Source organism: Nipponia nippon, unplaced genomic scaffold (genome assembly GCF_047370975.1).
Source record: "Nipponia nippon isolate SJK-2023a ecotype South Korea unplaced genomic scaffold, ASM4737097v1 scaffold_5, whole genome shotgun sequence".
NCBI lineage: Eukaryota > Metazoa > Chordata > Aves > Pelecaniformes > Threskiornithidae > Nipponia > Nipponia nippon.
In genome coordinates, this window is record NW_028262369.1 from 79947265 (window position 1) to 79962116 (window position 14852).

Sequence of the window (14852 nt, forward strand, 5' to 3'; positions counted from 1 at the left end):
ATATAAAACCAGAAAAGCAGACACATTCAAACCAGGAAATGAGCTGAGTATCTCAACACAGAAGAGCTGGTAGTGTTTAGGCAAGTGACAGATAAGACTTGAAGAAGGAAAAGACTTGATTTAATTCCCAAATTAATTTTGGGGAAAATCAGGCTTCAGGAAAGAAAAATATGAAAATGAGTTCATTTATGATGATGAACGATGATTAAAAACATGCCAGAATAAAAATAAAATAGTAAAGAAAATAAAATTAGGGAGAAAGTAGGTCCGTTATGAATGAGAATGATTTATTTAATGATTGAATTGATGAACTGCTAAATTAGTTATCTCCTATTTTAAATCTGTTTGTAAGTAAGTCTAACAATATAAAATTTAGTAACTATGGAGCACCGCTGCCAATTTTGCCAAAACAACTGAATCGGATCCTTAGAACCTAATGAAGATTTTGTTTTTAAAATGAAGGACATTAGGTGTTACATACATGATATTATTTATAATTCATTTAGTTTACATAATGTAGGTACTACAACAGATCCTCTAGCACACTATGCTATTTGTTTCTATTTGAAATACAAATACATAGCTTAAGCCTGTAAAATATTTTAGCATTACATTTACATATACAATTAATAGGTTCCATAGAATCAATTACTTGTAAAATTAGTCATCTAGGTAGGTCAGCTTTCATTCCTTGCCATTTTACAGAATAGAAAATAAAACCTTTGAATGTTAGAGTAGGTGATGAACCACCACCATGTATACCAAATAGTAGACTTGGGCTGAAGGAAAGGAACAATACTTGTTGTACTTTCAGGGCTCCATTCCTGCCAAAACAATACCTCTTTGGGGTGATACATACTTTGGACAATATTCAAGATCCTATAGGACTTCAACAAAATTGTTGTTATGTTAAATTTAGGAGATGGACCAAATGAGGTTCCTTTCAATGTAAATTACTCTGGGACTTTATAAAAGCACAGAATGGTGGATGAAGTCCAAATCTTCCATGCTTTTTTTTGCCACATATTTTAAATCAGATGTTGTAACAAATGTTTATTACTAATGGGGAAATTAAAAAACAATCAAAATAGTTTATTACTCATACTAAAAATCTCCTTAGCAATACCTGCTATAAATCAATAAGCAAAAATAATATAGCATTTTATCACTCATCAGCCAGGAAGAGAGGATTCCCTGACTAATGGATACATCTCTTCTGACTATTTCAACAGTGCCATTTTATTTTGACAGACCTGTACTCTCAGCTTTGACAATGACATGACTGTGGAAGGCCATGAGGAGTAGTTTGACCTAAAAAAATTAATAGTTTAATAATAATGCTGAATTAGTTTAAATTGGAAATCCACGAACTCACTGATTTTAGTGGGAAGTTTGACTGGAATAATAAATGCCGCATCATTTTTTCCCAATTCAGGAATATTTTCCAAATATATATTAGTTCTTATTTTTACAGTATTTTTATTTAAAGTTATCTCAATTCTTCTACTTAAAAATATAAGTAGATTTCTTAAATGTAATGATATCATCCATCAGGAATAATTATTGAGATATAAAGGGATAGTTAATGAGGTGAAAACATTTGTCCTCGAGCTTTCAGTCTCATTACACCCGAGAATTCTGTTCCCCTTTCTGCTACAGATGCAGGTCCAGTCATGTTCTTCTTTCTTTAATTGCTGCATTTCTACAGCTGACCTACTTTCTCTGGTTTTAGTCTGAGTCCTGAAGCTATAGGAGGACCAGCTTGTAATATGAATCATTTGAAGACACTCAAAACATGCTGTTGAGCATCACTGGAAACACTGATCCAGACACCTCCTAGCTTCCATTGGTAGTAGGCGTGTGAGAAAAGAGGGCAAGGCCTGACAGCAAGTGAAAATAGGGAAAGCACTAGAAAGACATTAAAAGCGTTGTTTACTGGTTAAAAAAAAGGTAGGATGGGCCTAGCACCATACAGCAGTGAGTGATACTGCTTGGGACAGAGCACAGACAGATTAATTATACTCCCACAGGCTACTTCCATGAAGTCCCAAGTGCAAATTAAAGTGTATTTCCCCTAGCGATAGTAGGGAAGATGCAAGGGAAACATCATGTTTTCCATAGGGGCAATGTTTTCTATTAATTATTAATTTGGGCACGCACAAGTCCTGATCCTAGAGAATAGTATGGTAGTTAAAAATTTTAGATGTGTAGAATGGAATTTCTTGCTTGTATATAGGAAGTATAATGCTCACTGGAAGTAATTTTAAATGGCTATGCAAATATATGCACCACACTATATTGTCATCCTTTCAGTTCACAGATGTTAAACACCAGTGAAATTACTATGTTATGAACAGACATCTTGAATTTCCAAGTATCAGACCTTAAAATCTTCTCATACTAATTTCTTCACCAACTTGAGCTACTGTATCTTTAAAGATATTAAGCCTGAAATTAATTACTTTAAATAAGGCAAAATTCATTATATCCATAGGAAAATTTCAGTGGTTAATTGCCTAACTAATAAAAATATAGGTCACATTTCTAATCTGAAGTTATCTAACTTCATCCACTACTTTTTGTTATATCTTTTGCTAAAGTCATAAATCTCCTCCTTATCTGGATATTTTACAAAGCAGATCAGGATCAAAGTAGGTAAAGTTTACACCAGCATGGAAGTTATGGGATTGACAATTACACATAAACCTTCATGACAAAGTGATTGTTTTTTCCTTGCCACATTAAGTTGTCATTTAAGCAACTTCTGTGCATATAAAATTTGTAATATTTTGTATTCAGTTTTTTGCTAATCATTCTCATAAAAAAACCCCAACAGCTAATGCGTTTTTTAGTGAGATACTAATGTACTTACTAATGTACTTACTAGCGTAAGTCAGACATCTTGTGGCTGGAGCTACAAATATCTACCATCTCCAGTTGTTGACTACAACTAAGAGAAACATTTCTAGAGCTTTAATGTAGAATAGCAGAATACATAAGGTCTTTGTCCATTTCAGTGCACTAAAGAAGTGATCTAAACTAATCAATCTGACTTTGCACTGGGATAGACTGAGAGAGCCCAGTTGAGCAGCTGAGGGTCTCAGCTGTGGTAACTGATATGGTGATAACAAACAGCTGGGGACAGTAACTTCTCAAATATATCCAACTCTGTCAGCAAAAGTCTTCTGATATGTTTTCAGGCTGCTTAGTGCTCTATAGATTATAATCAACATTTTACAATCAATATGGAAAGCAGTAAGCAACCAATTCAGGCCAGAAATCATAAAGCCAGTTCCATCTTTAATATACTAGAAAAGTTGTCTTAAATAGAATGCAATAGTCCTAATCTGAAAGAGAGAAGGTATTTTAATGCTGCCAATTTACTTATTAACATAGGAATTCATTACAAAACTTTTGAACTGTAACAGAAATTCCCAATTAATGTTTACAGAATAGTAGGTTAAAAGATATTTGATAGACTGCGCATGATATTCTGTACTTGTGTGAAATACACATGTGATTATATACGTGTGTATATGCGCACATACTTTTATAAGGAAGTATTGTTTTTTTAAAACTATTCTGACTATAGTAGGTTGTATTTGTATGGGATAAATTCAGTTTTGTAGTGGCATTGCATAGATCCATGCAGTTGATAAATCCTTGGGCCCTCCAGGAAAATATGAAATAGGGTGAAAGGCCAAGGAGCCTAAATAAGTGCAACAATGTGTGCAATAACACATGAATTCATATAAGCAGATGAAGCCTTTTGCTTATATGTTAATGATAAATGTAAAATATATAGGATGATAGTGTAGCATTTCTGCATGGATTTGTCGTTGATTATTCTGCATGCATTTTTTCTATGTATGCATGCATTATTTCAGATTCTTTCATTTTGTCTTACCCTCATCCCTTCAAATCGCGACAAGGCTCTTAGAGGTCTCAAAGCTCTTAGTGTCCTAAGGGATTTAATCGCACCAAGTTCTGAGTAGCCCAAGGCATTAGCTGTTAAGCTAACCAAAGAGACCTACACAAAAACAGAAAGGCAATATTGCTCATTCATCCTGTATATGCTTTCAATACATATGGTGGGAATGATGTGTGCCCTGAACTTCTCAAGAAGATTCAAGGCTGGACCTCTTTCTCCAGGAATCCCTCTATAATGCAGAAAGATCTTTCAAGTCAGACAAAGTAGAATAAAAGTATATTCTAGGTACCTGTTGATGAAATCATGTTGGTAGAATGGTATAAAAATGCCTTCTAAATTCACATAAACCAGTCAACATTTGGTGGTATTTAAAGAAAAATGAAGTCACATGCAAAAAGAAAACTCCCAAAAGTTGGGTGAATTGGAATGGTCAATTTAGGACTTCCCATGACATCTTCAGAACTTGATGAGAATGTAAAAGCTTTCAAAAACCACATCCAGACCTGGCCTTTGGTCAAATGTAACTTTCTAGTGTCCAGAAAATCTTATTCAACAGCCATAGCTACCAGTGCTGTTCAGATTTAACCAGACTAATCAAGACTGATAACCAACTGTTTGTTAGACAATGGTAGAAGCTTCATTGTTAGGCATATCCACACTTCATTACATTCCCTGTGACTCCTTTAACCACTTCATCAATTCTGGCTTGCATAACGCTGGTCTGGTCTGCAGGCAGATGAGTAAATAAACTAGAATAGCTGTAAAATAAATAATACAATTATCTTTCATCAATAATCCTTAGAAATGTATTCATAGTAAACCATTGGGAAGGAGTGGCTCTAGTAAAGAAAAAAACCCAAACCATCTTCTGTTTCCTTCCATTTAAAGCCCTTCCCTTCCATCCTTCCTGTTCTCTCTTAATTCTGTCATTCCCAAATTAATCTTTTTGCTTCATTATCTCAATCCTCCGAGTAAAGAGTAAAAAAAAATGCTTCAGAGATTAATTTTTTCCATGAAAAAAATTGCACCAGAGTAAGATTGCCATGAAAAACTAATAAAGTTATTTATAAAGTTCACAGAAGTAACTAAACTACAGATTATCGAATAAGAATTAAATATTTGTTGATAAATACAATACACATATAATGACAGTGTAATGTATTGTCCACAGGGTCTCTGTAAAGCTCTACTGGTCATGGTAATTTACACATCTGATGATTGAGCCAATAAATGTTTTACAAGGGTACAGACTCAACCACAGAATACTAAGTGTTCATATAGTCATGTTCTATCACAGGATCTGCAATGCTGGTATAGATTTAAAAGTTATAATGTTTTCCAGGTTCTGTATAGTAAAGACTTCATGGTATATCATGTCATTGTAGTTTTAGGGAGATACACAGTGATTTCTACAGAATTCTACTGCTTTTTGGAATGAGTGAACAAGTGACTCGACACATTCTTACCTTGCATTCCATGGGAATTACATATGTGGAACTGAGAGATGCCCTATTAGCACAGACAGATGTAGTCAGGCTATTGGGGATGGAAGGGAAATGAATGTCTGCTATATGGTTAAAGATCTGTAGATTTCCATTTATGCTGCCCAGTACTGTGCATACATTGTTGAGGATGTAGACTTGAAATTATAATGCACTTCTCACTAGGTCTCCTTCAGACAATGTGTGTCTACTCCTTGGTGGTGCAGCCTTTTGAAAATCATTTGAGAACCCATTCTAAGGGAGCTCATCTGCAGTTCTCCAAGTGTCTCTTTAAGGTTCCCCATGTGATGCAGTGAAAAGTGCAAGAGTACTGAATAGTACAATGGAACTGAGAGTTCCTAGCAGTATTTTCCTTCCATATTACACAGAGCAAGTGACATGACACTTAGAGTAACTGATTAGAATGTTAGAAACCTTTAAAAAAATTGCTTTGAAATATTTAAATTCCATATACAGGAAAAACTGAAGAGGATGAACAGCATCCTTTCCACACCGCAAAGAAAAAAAAGTAAAAACATCATTTCAATAAAGCATTACAACTTCATAAAACTAGAGAATATCAACAAAACATCTCTAGAGGAATAAGTATATCTAAATTTTTTTTCTTTTCTGAACAGAATTAACAACCATACCACAACAACAGTTTTAAAATAGAGTTTCCGTTGAATAGAACAGAAAGCTTATTCTGAAAACATAATATTCTGATTTTTAGAGCCTGTCATACAAGACATGAAAAAGAATACATACATCAACAATCAGGAAGTCCAGCCAGCACCACGCATTAGTGAAATAGGTTTGAAAGCCATAAGCCACCCATTTTAAAAGCATTTCCAGAATGAAGATATAAGTAAAAACTTTGTCAGCATATTCCAGCATGGTCTTGATAGTTTTACGTTGCTCTATGTATATATCTTCAAATGCCTGTGAAAAAGATTTTTGAAGATATAATTAAATGTCTTGCAGTGTGGTATATAGTAGCCAAAAAAGAAATTGAATTGGAAAGATACATGTGATGATAGGGCATATATCCTTCCCTCAAGCACAGCTTTTGCTTTCATGCCATACTGTAGTCTTTTCATAAAGCTGGGTCCAAACACAATATTCAGCTGTCAGCTGAGCTGAACACTGATCCACAAAACTTACTGTAATACCATCCTCCAAATCTCATTTTCATTCTTTTCCATGGATAGCAATGTCTTATTGACATAAGGATTTCCTTTGTGGTAGCTACAACTTTTATTAAAAATTGTATGAGGGATTTAATAATGACTCTGTGATACAGAATTTTTGAGGAACTAATAATTGAAACCAAACTATACACACTAACGCACAAAGCAATCCTGAACAGAGATTAGTAACTCTTTTCAAAAGAAAATGTCTACATTGACAGTGAATCACTCTGCATTGACCCAAGCGTAGCAAGTACACTATATTTTGCTCCTGCTATGAGGAACTAATTACTTCAGTACTTACTCAGCGCACCTGATTTAACATCAATCTGGTAAAATACCTGACGGAATCATGCTGGCACCTTACATCGCAATTTGACAATTCAGGTTGCTGTTGATAAGTTCCTAGCTCAGCTGTGGTTTATTTTAAATATGTATAAGACAAAAAAAAGCTATTATCATCAATATGAAGACATGTGAATACCAATCTGATATAACTAATTTCTTATTTCCATTAACACTAAATTTTGAACTTGCCAATTTGTCTCATAGCCTGTGAGCAAACTCTCACATATCCTACAATACACATCAAATACTTGTTGACATATGTCAACATTAGAACATTTATGAATTGGATATTAAATTCTGATATGTTACCTACAGCTATATAATTAACTGTAATTCTAAATGCTTTTTGCTTAAAATAGACACAATAGTTCCACATTGAATTTACCAGAGCACCGCTGCTAAGAAGAATCATGAAGACAATGAAGGTCTCAAACCAGTTGTGTTCAACAATCTTATAGCAGGTTTTCCTAAGATTCCACCAGATTTTCCCTTTCCCATCTTCTACGCTGACTTGACAGCATTTGAATCTCCGCACACAGCCTAAGTGCAATAATAAATTTTGAGATGTCAGAATAAGGTAAATATTTATTAGGAATCACAATGAACAGAAGTAATTTGGCTTATTTCAGTACTACTGCAATAGATGCTTGTAAATAAGTATCTCCTATTTGAGGATTTTTGTTTCAATACTTGAAGTTAGAGCTCTGTAATGCTTGTAATACCTTCCAAGGAGAGAGAGAGAGAGTGTGAGAACAGTACCTCTATGGCAGTACCTCTGAAGGTGTTACTAATACAAACAGAAAACACAACTATAATCACAAAGCTTCTTCTTGGTTTGAATAAAAATAGAATCCAGCCCAAATCCACACAGTTAGGTCTAATCACCTCGCATATATTTTCCTTCACCTACCTTCTGTAAAACAAGCCTCTGGCTCCAGAGCTTCTTCAGGTTCTGCTTCTGGCTGTTCCCCTTCAGGAGGTAGTCCGATATCAACTGTGCTGCCTTCTGATGAACTGGATGCGTTTAATTTCTGTGAATGAAACCCCACATAGGTTTTTTTTTTTTCAATTTTATTTATTTTAAATAGAAGTTCATGTTTGAAATGCATACCAAAATATTTTGCATGTATTCCGTGCTCCGACATTAAAATAATTTCTTATCTACAATCTGTAATGCCAAATTGCTCTACTACAGGTGAGGTCACAAGATTAGAAACTACATCATGTGCATTTTCCCTATTGAAAATATTTTGATATTTTCATACAAGGAATTGCTGAAATTATTAGACTACTATTCTGAGCCACACATAAGAATTCTGAAATGAAATTTCAGTAAGTTAGGAATGGGTGCCTTCCACACTTTGTACTGTTTAATTATTCCAATCATGTGGCTGCATTTTAGATTACACTTCAGATGGTATGTGTTAATACAAATAATTTTCCAACGTCATGACCAAACCAACAGCAAGCTGCACAGATGTATTTTCATGTCTCAAGTAAATGTTATTCTATAAAGTCTGTAAAATCTAAAAAGTTTGAATATAAACTTTTCATTATCATTGACATGAAAACACATGTTATGAGTTGTATAGGATAGTTTAGGTCTCTCTATTTCCAAAAGAGCAGCACATTACTTTAAGAGCAGTAGCTGATATTTTGCATTCTCACTTGCCAATGCATTTTCTGAATTTATTGTGCATTTTGAAACTACTTATTACTTTGGTACAGTACACATACATGTCCAATTACTATAAAAGCCAAAAAAATCTTTATTTTTGGAGGACTAAAGTGAAAACAAATGCTTTTAGAACAATACTGTCATAAAACAATACTGCACCAATCAATCATATTGATAACATAATCCAAATCTTCAAAATTATTCTTTCACACCATCACATTATGTTGGCAACAGACAAATATGAGTACTATAATAAGTAAAAGTAGTTTGATCATGGCATTCTATGACTCTTCTAATGTTATCACTATGTGGAGTATAACATCAGTAAAATGGCTGCATTGATAAGTAGCTAATTTTATAAAGGGAATGATGTAAGCAGATTTAGAATACAGTCTATAGGGAATTAATATTAGACAGAGATATGGTCCATGGTAACATTAAAGATATATCTTTGCTGACATTTAAAACTTAAGTTAGAGGCATTATTCCTTTAAAACATGTTTGAGAAGCTCCAAATTCTATATAGTTTTTGTAAAGGAAATGTAAACAATGTTAGTATGTGAATACAGAAAGTACCATAAGACTTTAATGGAATTTTACATTGCAGACAATATTAAGTATGTTCTTCAAACAAAAAGATTACTTCCTTTCTCCCCCACTCTGATTTTATCGAATCACACTGACAATATATCATGTTGTGATTTTGACATAGGCTTAGCTTTGATTTCTGTGTACCACGGTACACTATAGCCCACATTTTAGAGGAAGACCAAACAAATAGAAACATTTATTGTAGGGTATATTACACATGTAATTTCACTGATCTCTGCACATCCATTTCCTTTATGTTTCTTTGAAAATCCCCGTTTACATATTCATGTCTCATGTTTGTGCATGAGCTTTAGAATCTATGAGTTAGGTCAAATGTACAAAGACATGGATGGACACTTTTCTGCAGATCATTATTTACAAATTTCCCATTGCAACATATTCAAATTATAGATAATGCATGGCAGTTTGGTCATTGTGGAATACTGCCTCTAAAATGGAGAGACTGGAAAGTATGGGATGAATACTGTAGTCCTCAAGTAAGGACCACAGCATTTAAACACCAGTGGAAGTCAATCATCAGTTTGAGGAAAGGCCAGAAATACCATAAATGCAAGGTACATTCCAAAGAAATTTATGTATAGTATTAAAAAATAACGTTTATCAATACAATACAGTAAATAATTTTTAAACTGAGAAGTGGCTATCTGTTTGTATTATGTAGAGTTTTCTTAAAATGTTGCTTGCATCATTCCGATCTGGACAGCATTTCTAGCAGAATGCTGTAGTAGTAGCAGAGCAAACAAAAATTATGAACTGGTTAAACCATAAATTTGAAAGACCTACTGTCCATTCTTTTACAGGAAAATGAAGAGTTCAGTAACTCAGATATTACGCAGTTAGTTTAATCAGCACATGTTAATTTTAAGAAGGGGTAATGAATTCCTATTACTGAAATTGCATAAGACTAACAGTTAACTCAAGATGGAAGATTAGAGATATCCACTATAAGGAGAGATCAAAAAGATCAGGTAGAAAAGGTAGAAAATGATACAGTAGAACAGTCAATTATCAGGAACATCAGAAAGCCATCTTTATTTATGTGGTGTGGTATGTATGGTGAGTTGTATCTTACAAGTCTCTTCTCACTGAAAACCTGGTACGCTTCTTTTAAAGAGCTGTAATAATAATCACAGGAGTTAAGCTAAACAGAAAAATCCTAAATTAAATCAACAGCAGCTACTTGAAACACAGCAATTAAATGCCTTATCCCACTGAGAATTCAGTTACTCTTCTGTTGATGTAACAGAGTATTTCCTTAGCATGCTGTTCTATTATACCTGAATTTAGCTCCAACCCAATCAGTATATGAAGAAGCATATTATAAAAATTATTCAATAAATTCAATCTGTAATAATTCAGTATCATTTGGGGAAGAAAAAATTAAAAATTTTCAACAGAAATAATTACTTATTTTTTTCTTTGTTTCTTTGTTATTTTTAATATTGCAGGTATTGTATGGCATTCTATACAATATTTATAAAATTATACATTACAAACAGCTAGGAAGGTTTTACGATACAACATCTTAAGAATTTACCAAATCAATTAAGTTCAGTATGCTAGGAAAACTTTTCAGTAACAATCACACATTTCCACAGCAAACTTCTGTTCTGGTATAAAGCAACTGACCCAGGGATGTTGTACTGATTTCTATGTGTTCAACACAGAATCACCTGGGAATGGACCATGTTATTGCTGATTATGTTTTGTCCATATGCTTTAATACACAAGAAGACTTTTTCTACCACTTACTGTGTTCACACATATGGAATCCAGCTGGGTAGCTAGACTACCCCTAATTGCAGACCCTGATATGTTAGCTATGTAGTCTATGTCCCAGTTTTTTACCTTAACTTATCTCAAATTTACCTTTATACCTGATAAATTCTTCTCGGCTCACAAGCATTACAAAAACTGGATTTAGGCAATGTTATATATTTAACATGTATACAGCTTTTTTAAAAAAAATGAATCTGTGGAAACAAGATAATCCTCAAACCCAAATGTTGTGTTTGATATAATAGTAAGTCTTTTTTAAGCCTTTTTTATACCATGGTTCTAGGTTGCAAAAGTATTCAGTCACCCAGATTATGAGAGATTTATCAGGGTCAAGTATTAGACATACTTCGAGAGTTACGATGCTAGATTTTTTCTGAATAGTATGCTAAGGAAATTATTCTCAGAGAAATCTACTTTTCAAAATCTCAGAATGTGCATGCTCCATCTCCTTTTCACAGAAGACAATAAGGGGACAAAAGTACTTACAAGGTTCTAAAGCAGCAATATACTAATTATCATAGAGATTTAGATATCTCTTAGATCACATCTACTAACAGCATTGCCAGTCATGCTTTAGTCAGCAATACAGTACAGTATGAGATACAGATTTTAGTTTAGCTTTCAAGATAGAAATTGAAAGTGGAAAGCAGCTTGCCTATCAGAGCAGCATTGCAAAAAGCAGCAGCCAAGATTAGGTCAGGAAGTTTTTGACATAATTACTTTCTGAACCTCGACAACATCTCATAGATTCATACAATTCTGCTTCACTTACAGCCAGGCCACTTTGAGCTTCTATCATTTATTTCTTTATTTATTTCCAAGATGATTATCTGAGAGTAGCTGAACAGCTCTTAGTTTAACATTTTTAACAAAGCCTGAAATTTCATGATCAGCCAGGATGCCACTAATAGCTGTTGAAATCATAATTTAAGGGACTGAAGGAGCAAAGAGCAGAACAGACATAAGCAGGAAGATGGCGCCAAGAGAAACAAGCTTTTTGGTTTTGTTTTTAATTTCCTTTCTTCCCAAATACCCGTGAAAATATTAAGTAATGGAAATTATATTGTTTTTATTTTCTCAGTGCTGTGTGGCTGTCAGTATGAGAATGAGATGTTCTGTGATATAAATGGCAATATTATATCCAAACTTATCCAGTCTTTTTCAGTACAGCTATATCGCCTATAAAATTGTCCAAGTGGTAAATATCATTGTGGTTCCACTGGGGTAATTAAGTGAAATCTGGATGTCACTGTTTCTAGTGCTTATACAGTCAGGCATAGTAATTCTATCAGTTAAAAAAACCCAAATCATTGTAAATCAAAGCAAAACAATTCTGTGATGATGAGGTGAGTAGGTTGAGGAGTATCAGGGAGTGCAAGAGAGAGATTGACTACTGGAATCACACCCTACCTTCCCTGAGACAGGCCCAACAGGCAGACACGACGCATGATACAGAGGATTCCCTATCGTCTCTCCACCTGCCTGAACACAGTGACTTAAGGGATAGGGGGCAACGGCAACAAGTTCCTGCCTGGCGCAGCAGGTCAGTCTCCTCTGTGACTGCCCCACCTTCCCAGGTGCCCTTGCATAATAGGTATGAGGCTCTGCAAGTGGAACTGAACAACAACGAGGACGATGGTTCATCTAGCTTGGAGGTGTTGCCGAGGTTAAGTTGGCCTATGCCCTGCATCAAAACTGCTTCCATAAAGAAAAAAAGATAGGTCATTGTCATAGGAGACTCCCTTCTGAAGGGAACAGAAGGCCCAATATGCAGACTGAAACTACTTCTCAGGGAAGTCTGCTGCCTCCCTGGGGCCCTGGTTAAAGATGTGAAGAAAAAACTTCCTACCCTGGTATGGCCCTCAGATTGTTATCCATTATTGATTTTTCAGGTAGGCAGCAATGAAGTTCCAACAAGAAGTCCAAGGGCAATCAAGAGAGACTTCAGGGCCTTGGGACAACTGGTTAAGGGATCAGGAGCCCAAGTAGTGTTCTCTATCCTTCCAGTTGCAGGAAGGATGAGGGAAGAAACAGGTGTGCTGGCGAGGTCCTTTGGTCTGCCATCTCAGTGGAGGCAGGAGATGGAGATCCATGCAGCAGCAAAGATGATTGGTTATTGATGTGTTTGTTAGAAACCACGGAAACACCTGAGAATGGTCACAGAGGAGTTAGGGCTCCTACCCCCAAAAACGTGGTGGGATCAATAGCCCAACTGAAGTGCATCTACACCAATGCACACAGCATGGGCAGCAAACAGGAGGAGCTGGAAGTCATTGTGCAGCAGGAAAGCTATGATATAGCTGCCATCACGGAAACATGGTGGGATGACTCGCACATCTGGAGTGCTGCAATGGATGGCTATAAACTCTTCAGAAGGGATAGGCAAGGAAGGAGAGGTGGTGGGGTAGCCCTGTATGTTAGGGAATGTTTTGATTGTCTAGAACTTAATGATGATGACGATAGGGTTGAGTGTTTATGGGTAAGAATCAGGGGGAAGGCCAACAAGGCAGATATCATGGTGGGAGTCTGTTATAGACCACCCAACCAGGACGAAGAGGCAGATGAAGTATTCTATAAGCAGCTGGGAGAAGTCTCATGATCACTAGCCCTTGTTCTCATGGGGGACTTCAACTTACCAGATGCCTGCTGGGAATACAATACAGTGGAGAGGAAACAGTCTAGGAGGTTCCTGGAGGGTGTGGAAGATAACTGCCTGCCACAGCTGGTGAGGGAGCCAACTAGGGAAGGCACCCCACTGGACCTCTTGTTTGTGGACAGAGAAGGCCTAGTGGGTGATGTCATGGTTGGAGGCCATCTTGGGCATAGTGATAATGAAATGATAGAGCTTTCAATTCTTGGAGAAGTAAGGAGGGGGGTCAACAAAACTGCTACCTTGGACTTTCAGAGGGCAGACTTTGGCCTGTTTAGGAGCTTGGTTGACAGAGTCCCTTGGGAGGCAATCCTGAAGGGCAAAGGAGTCCAGGAAGGCTGGATATTCTTCAAGAAGGGAATCTTAAAGGAGCAGGAGCAGGCTGTCCCCATGTGCTGAAAGACAAGACAGCAGGGAAGACGACCAGCCTGGCTGAACAGAGAGCTTTGGCAGGAACTCAGGAAAAAAAGGAGAGTTTATGACCTTTGGAAGAAGGGGCAGGCAACTCAGGAAGACTACAAGGATCTTGTTAGGTTAAGCAGGGAGAAAATTAGAAGGGCCAAAGCCCAGCTAGAACTTAATCTGGCTACTTTGGTAAAAGACATTAGCAACAAAAGGAGGGCTAAGGAGAATCTCCATCCTTTAGTGGATGCGGGGGGAAACATAATGACAAAGGATGTGGAAAAGGCTGAGGTACTTAATGTCTTCTTTCCCTTGGTGTTTAATAGTCAGACCAGTTGTTCTTGGGGCACTCAGCCCCCTGAGCTGGAAGACAGGGACTGAGAACAGAATGAAGGCCCCATAATCCAAGGGGAAATGGTTAGCGACCTGCTACACCACTTAGACACACACGAGTCTATGGGGCCAGATGAGGTCCACCCAAGGGAGTGGTGGAGGTGCTCACCAAGCCACTTTCCATCATCTATCAGCAGTCCTGGCTAACCAGGGAGGTCCCAGTAGACTGGAAATTAGCAAATGTGACGCCCATCTACAAGAAGGTTTGGAAGGAGGATCCAGGAAACTACAGGCCTGTCAGCCTGACCTTGGTACCAGGGAAGGCTATGGAGCAGATCATCCGGAGTGCCATCACACGGCATGTACAGGACAACCAGGTGATCTGGCCCAGTCAGCATGGGTTTATGAAAGGCAGGTCCTGCTTTCCTAACCTGATCTCCTTCTATGA

General features: G+C 36.5%; 1 protein-coding gene across 5 annotated transcripts in view; it reads right to left on the bottom strand.

Moving 5' to 3' along the window:
- Positions 1–14852, bottom strand: part of SCN2A (sodium voltage-gated channel alpha subunit 2) — an 83626-nt gene that overhangs the window by 10350 nt on the left and 58424 nt on the right. For all 5 annotated transcript variants that reach the window (XM_087730550.1, XM_087730545.1, XM_087730551.1 and 2 more), the window contains exons 18-21: positions 7861–7981; positions 7336–7490; positions 6181–6354; positions 3908–4030 (exon numbers count right to left, since the gene is read on the bottom strand). In XM_087730550.1, the coding sequence (XP_087586676.1) occupies positions 3908–4030; positions 6181–6354; positions 7336–7490; positions 7861–7981 (573 nt within the window). The remainder of the gene's footprint in view (positions 1–3907; positions 4031–6180; positions 6355–7335; positions 7491–7860; positions 7982–14852) is intronic.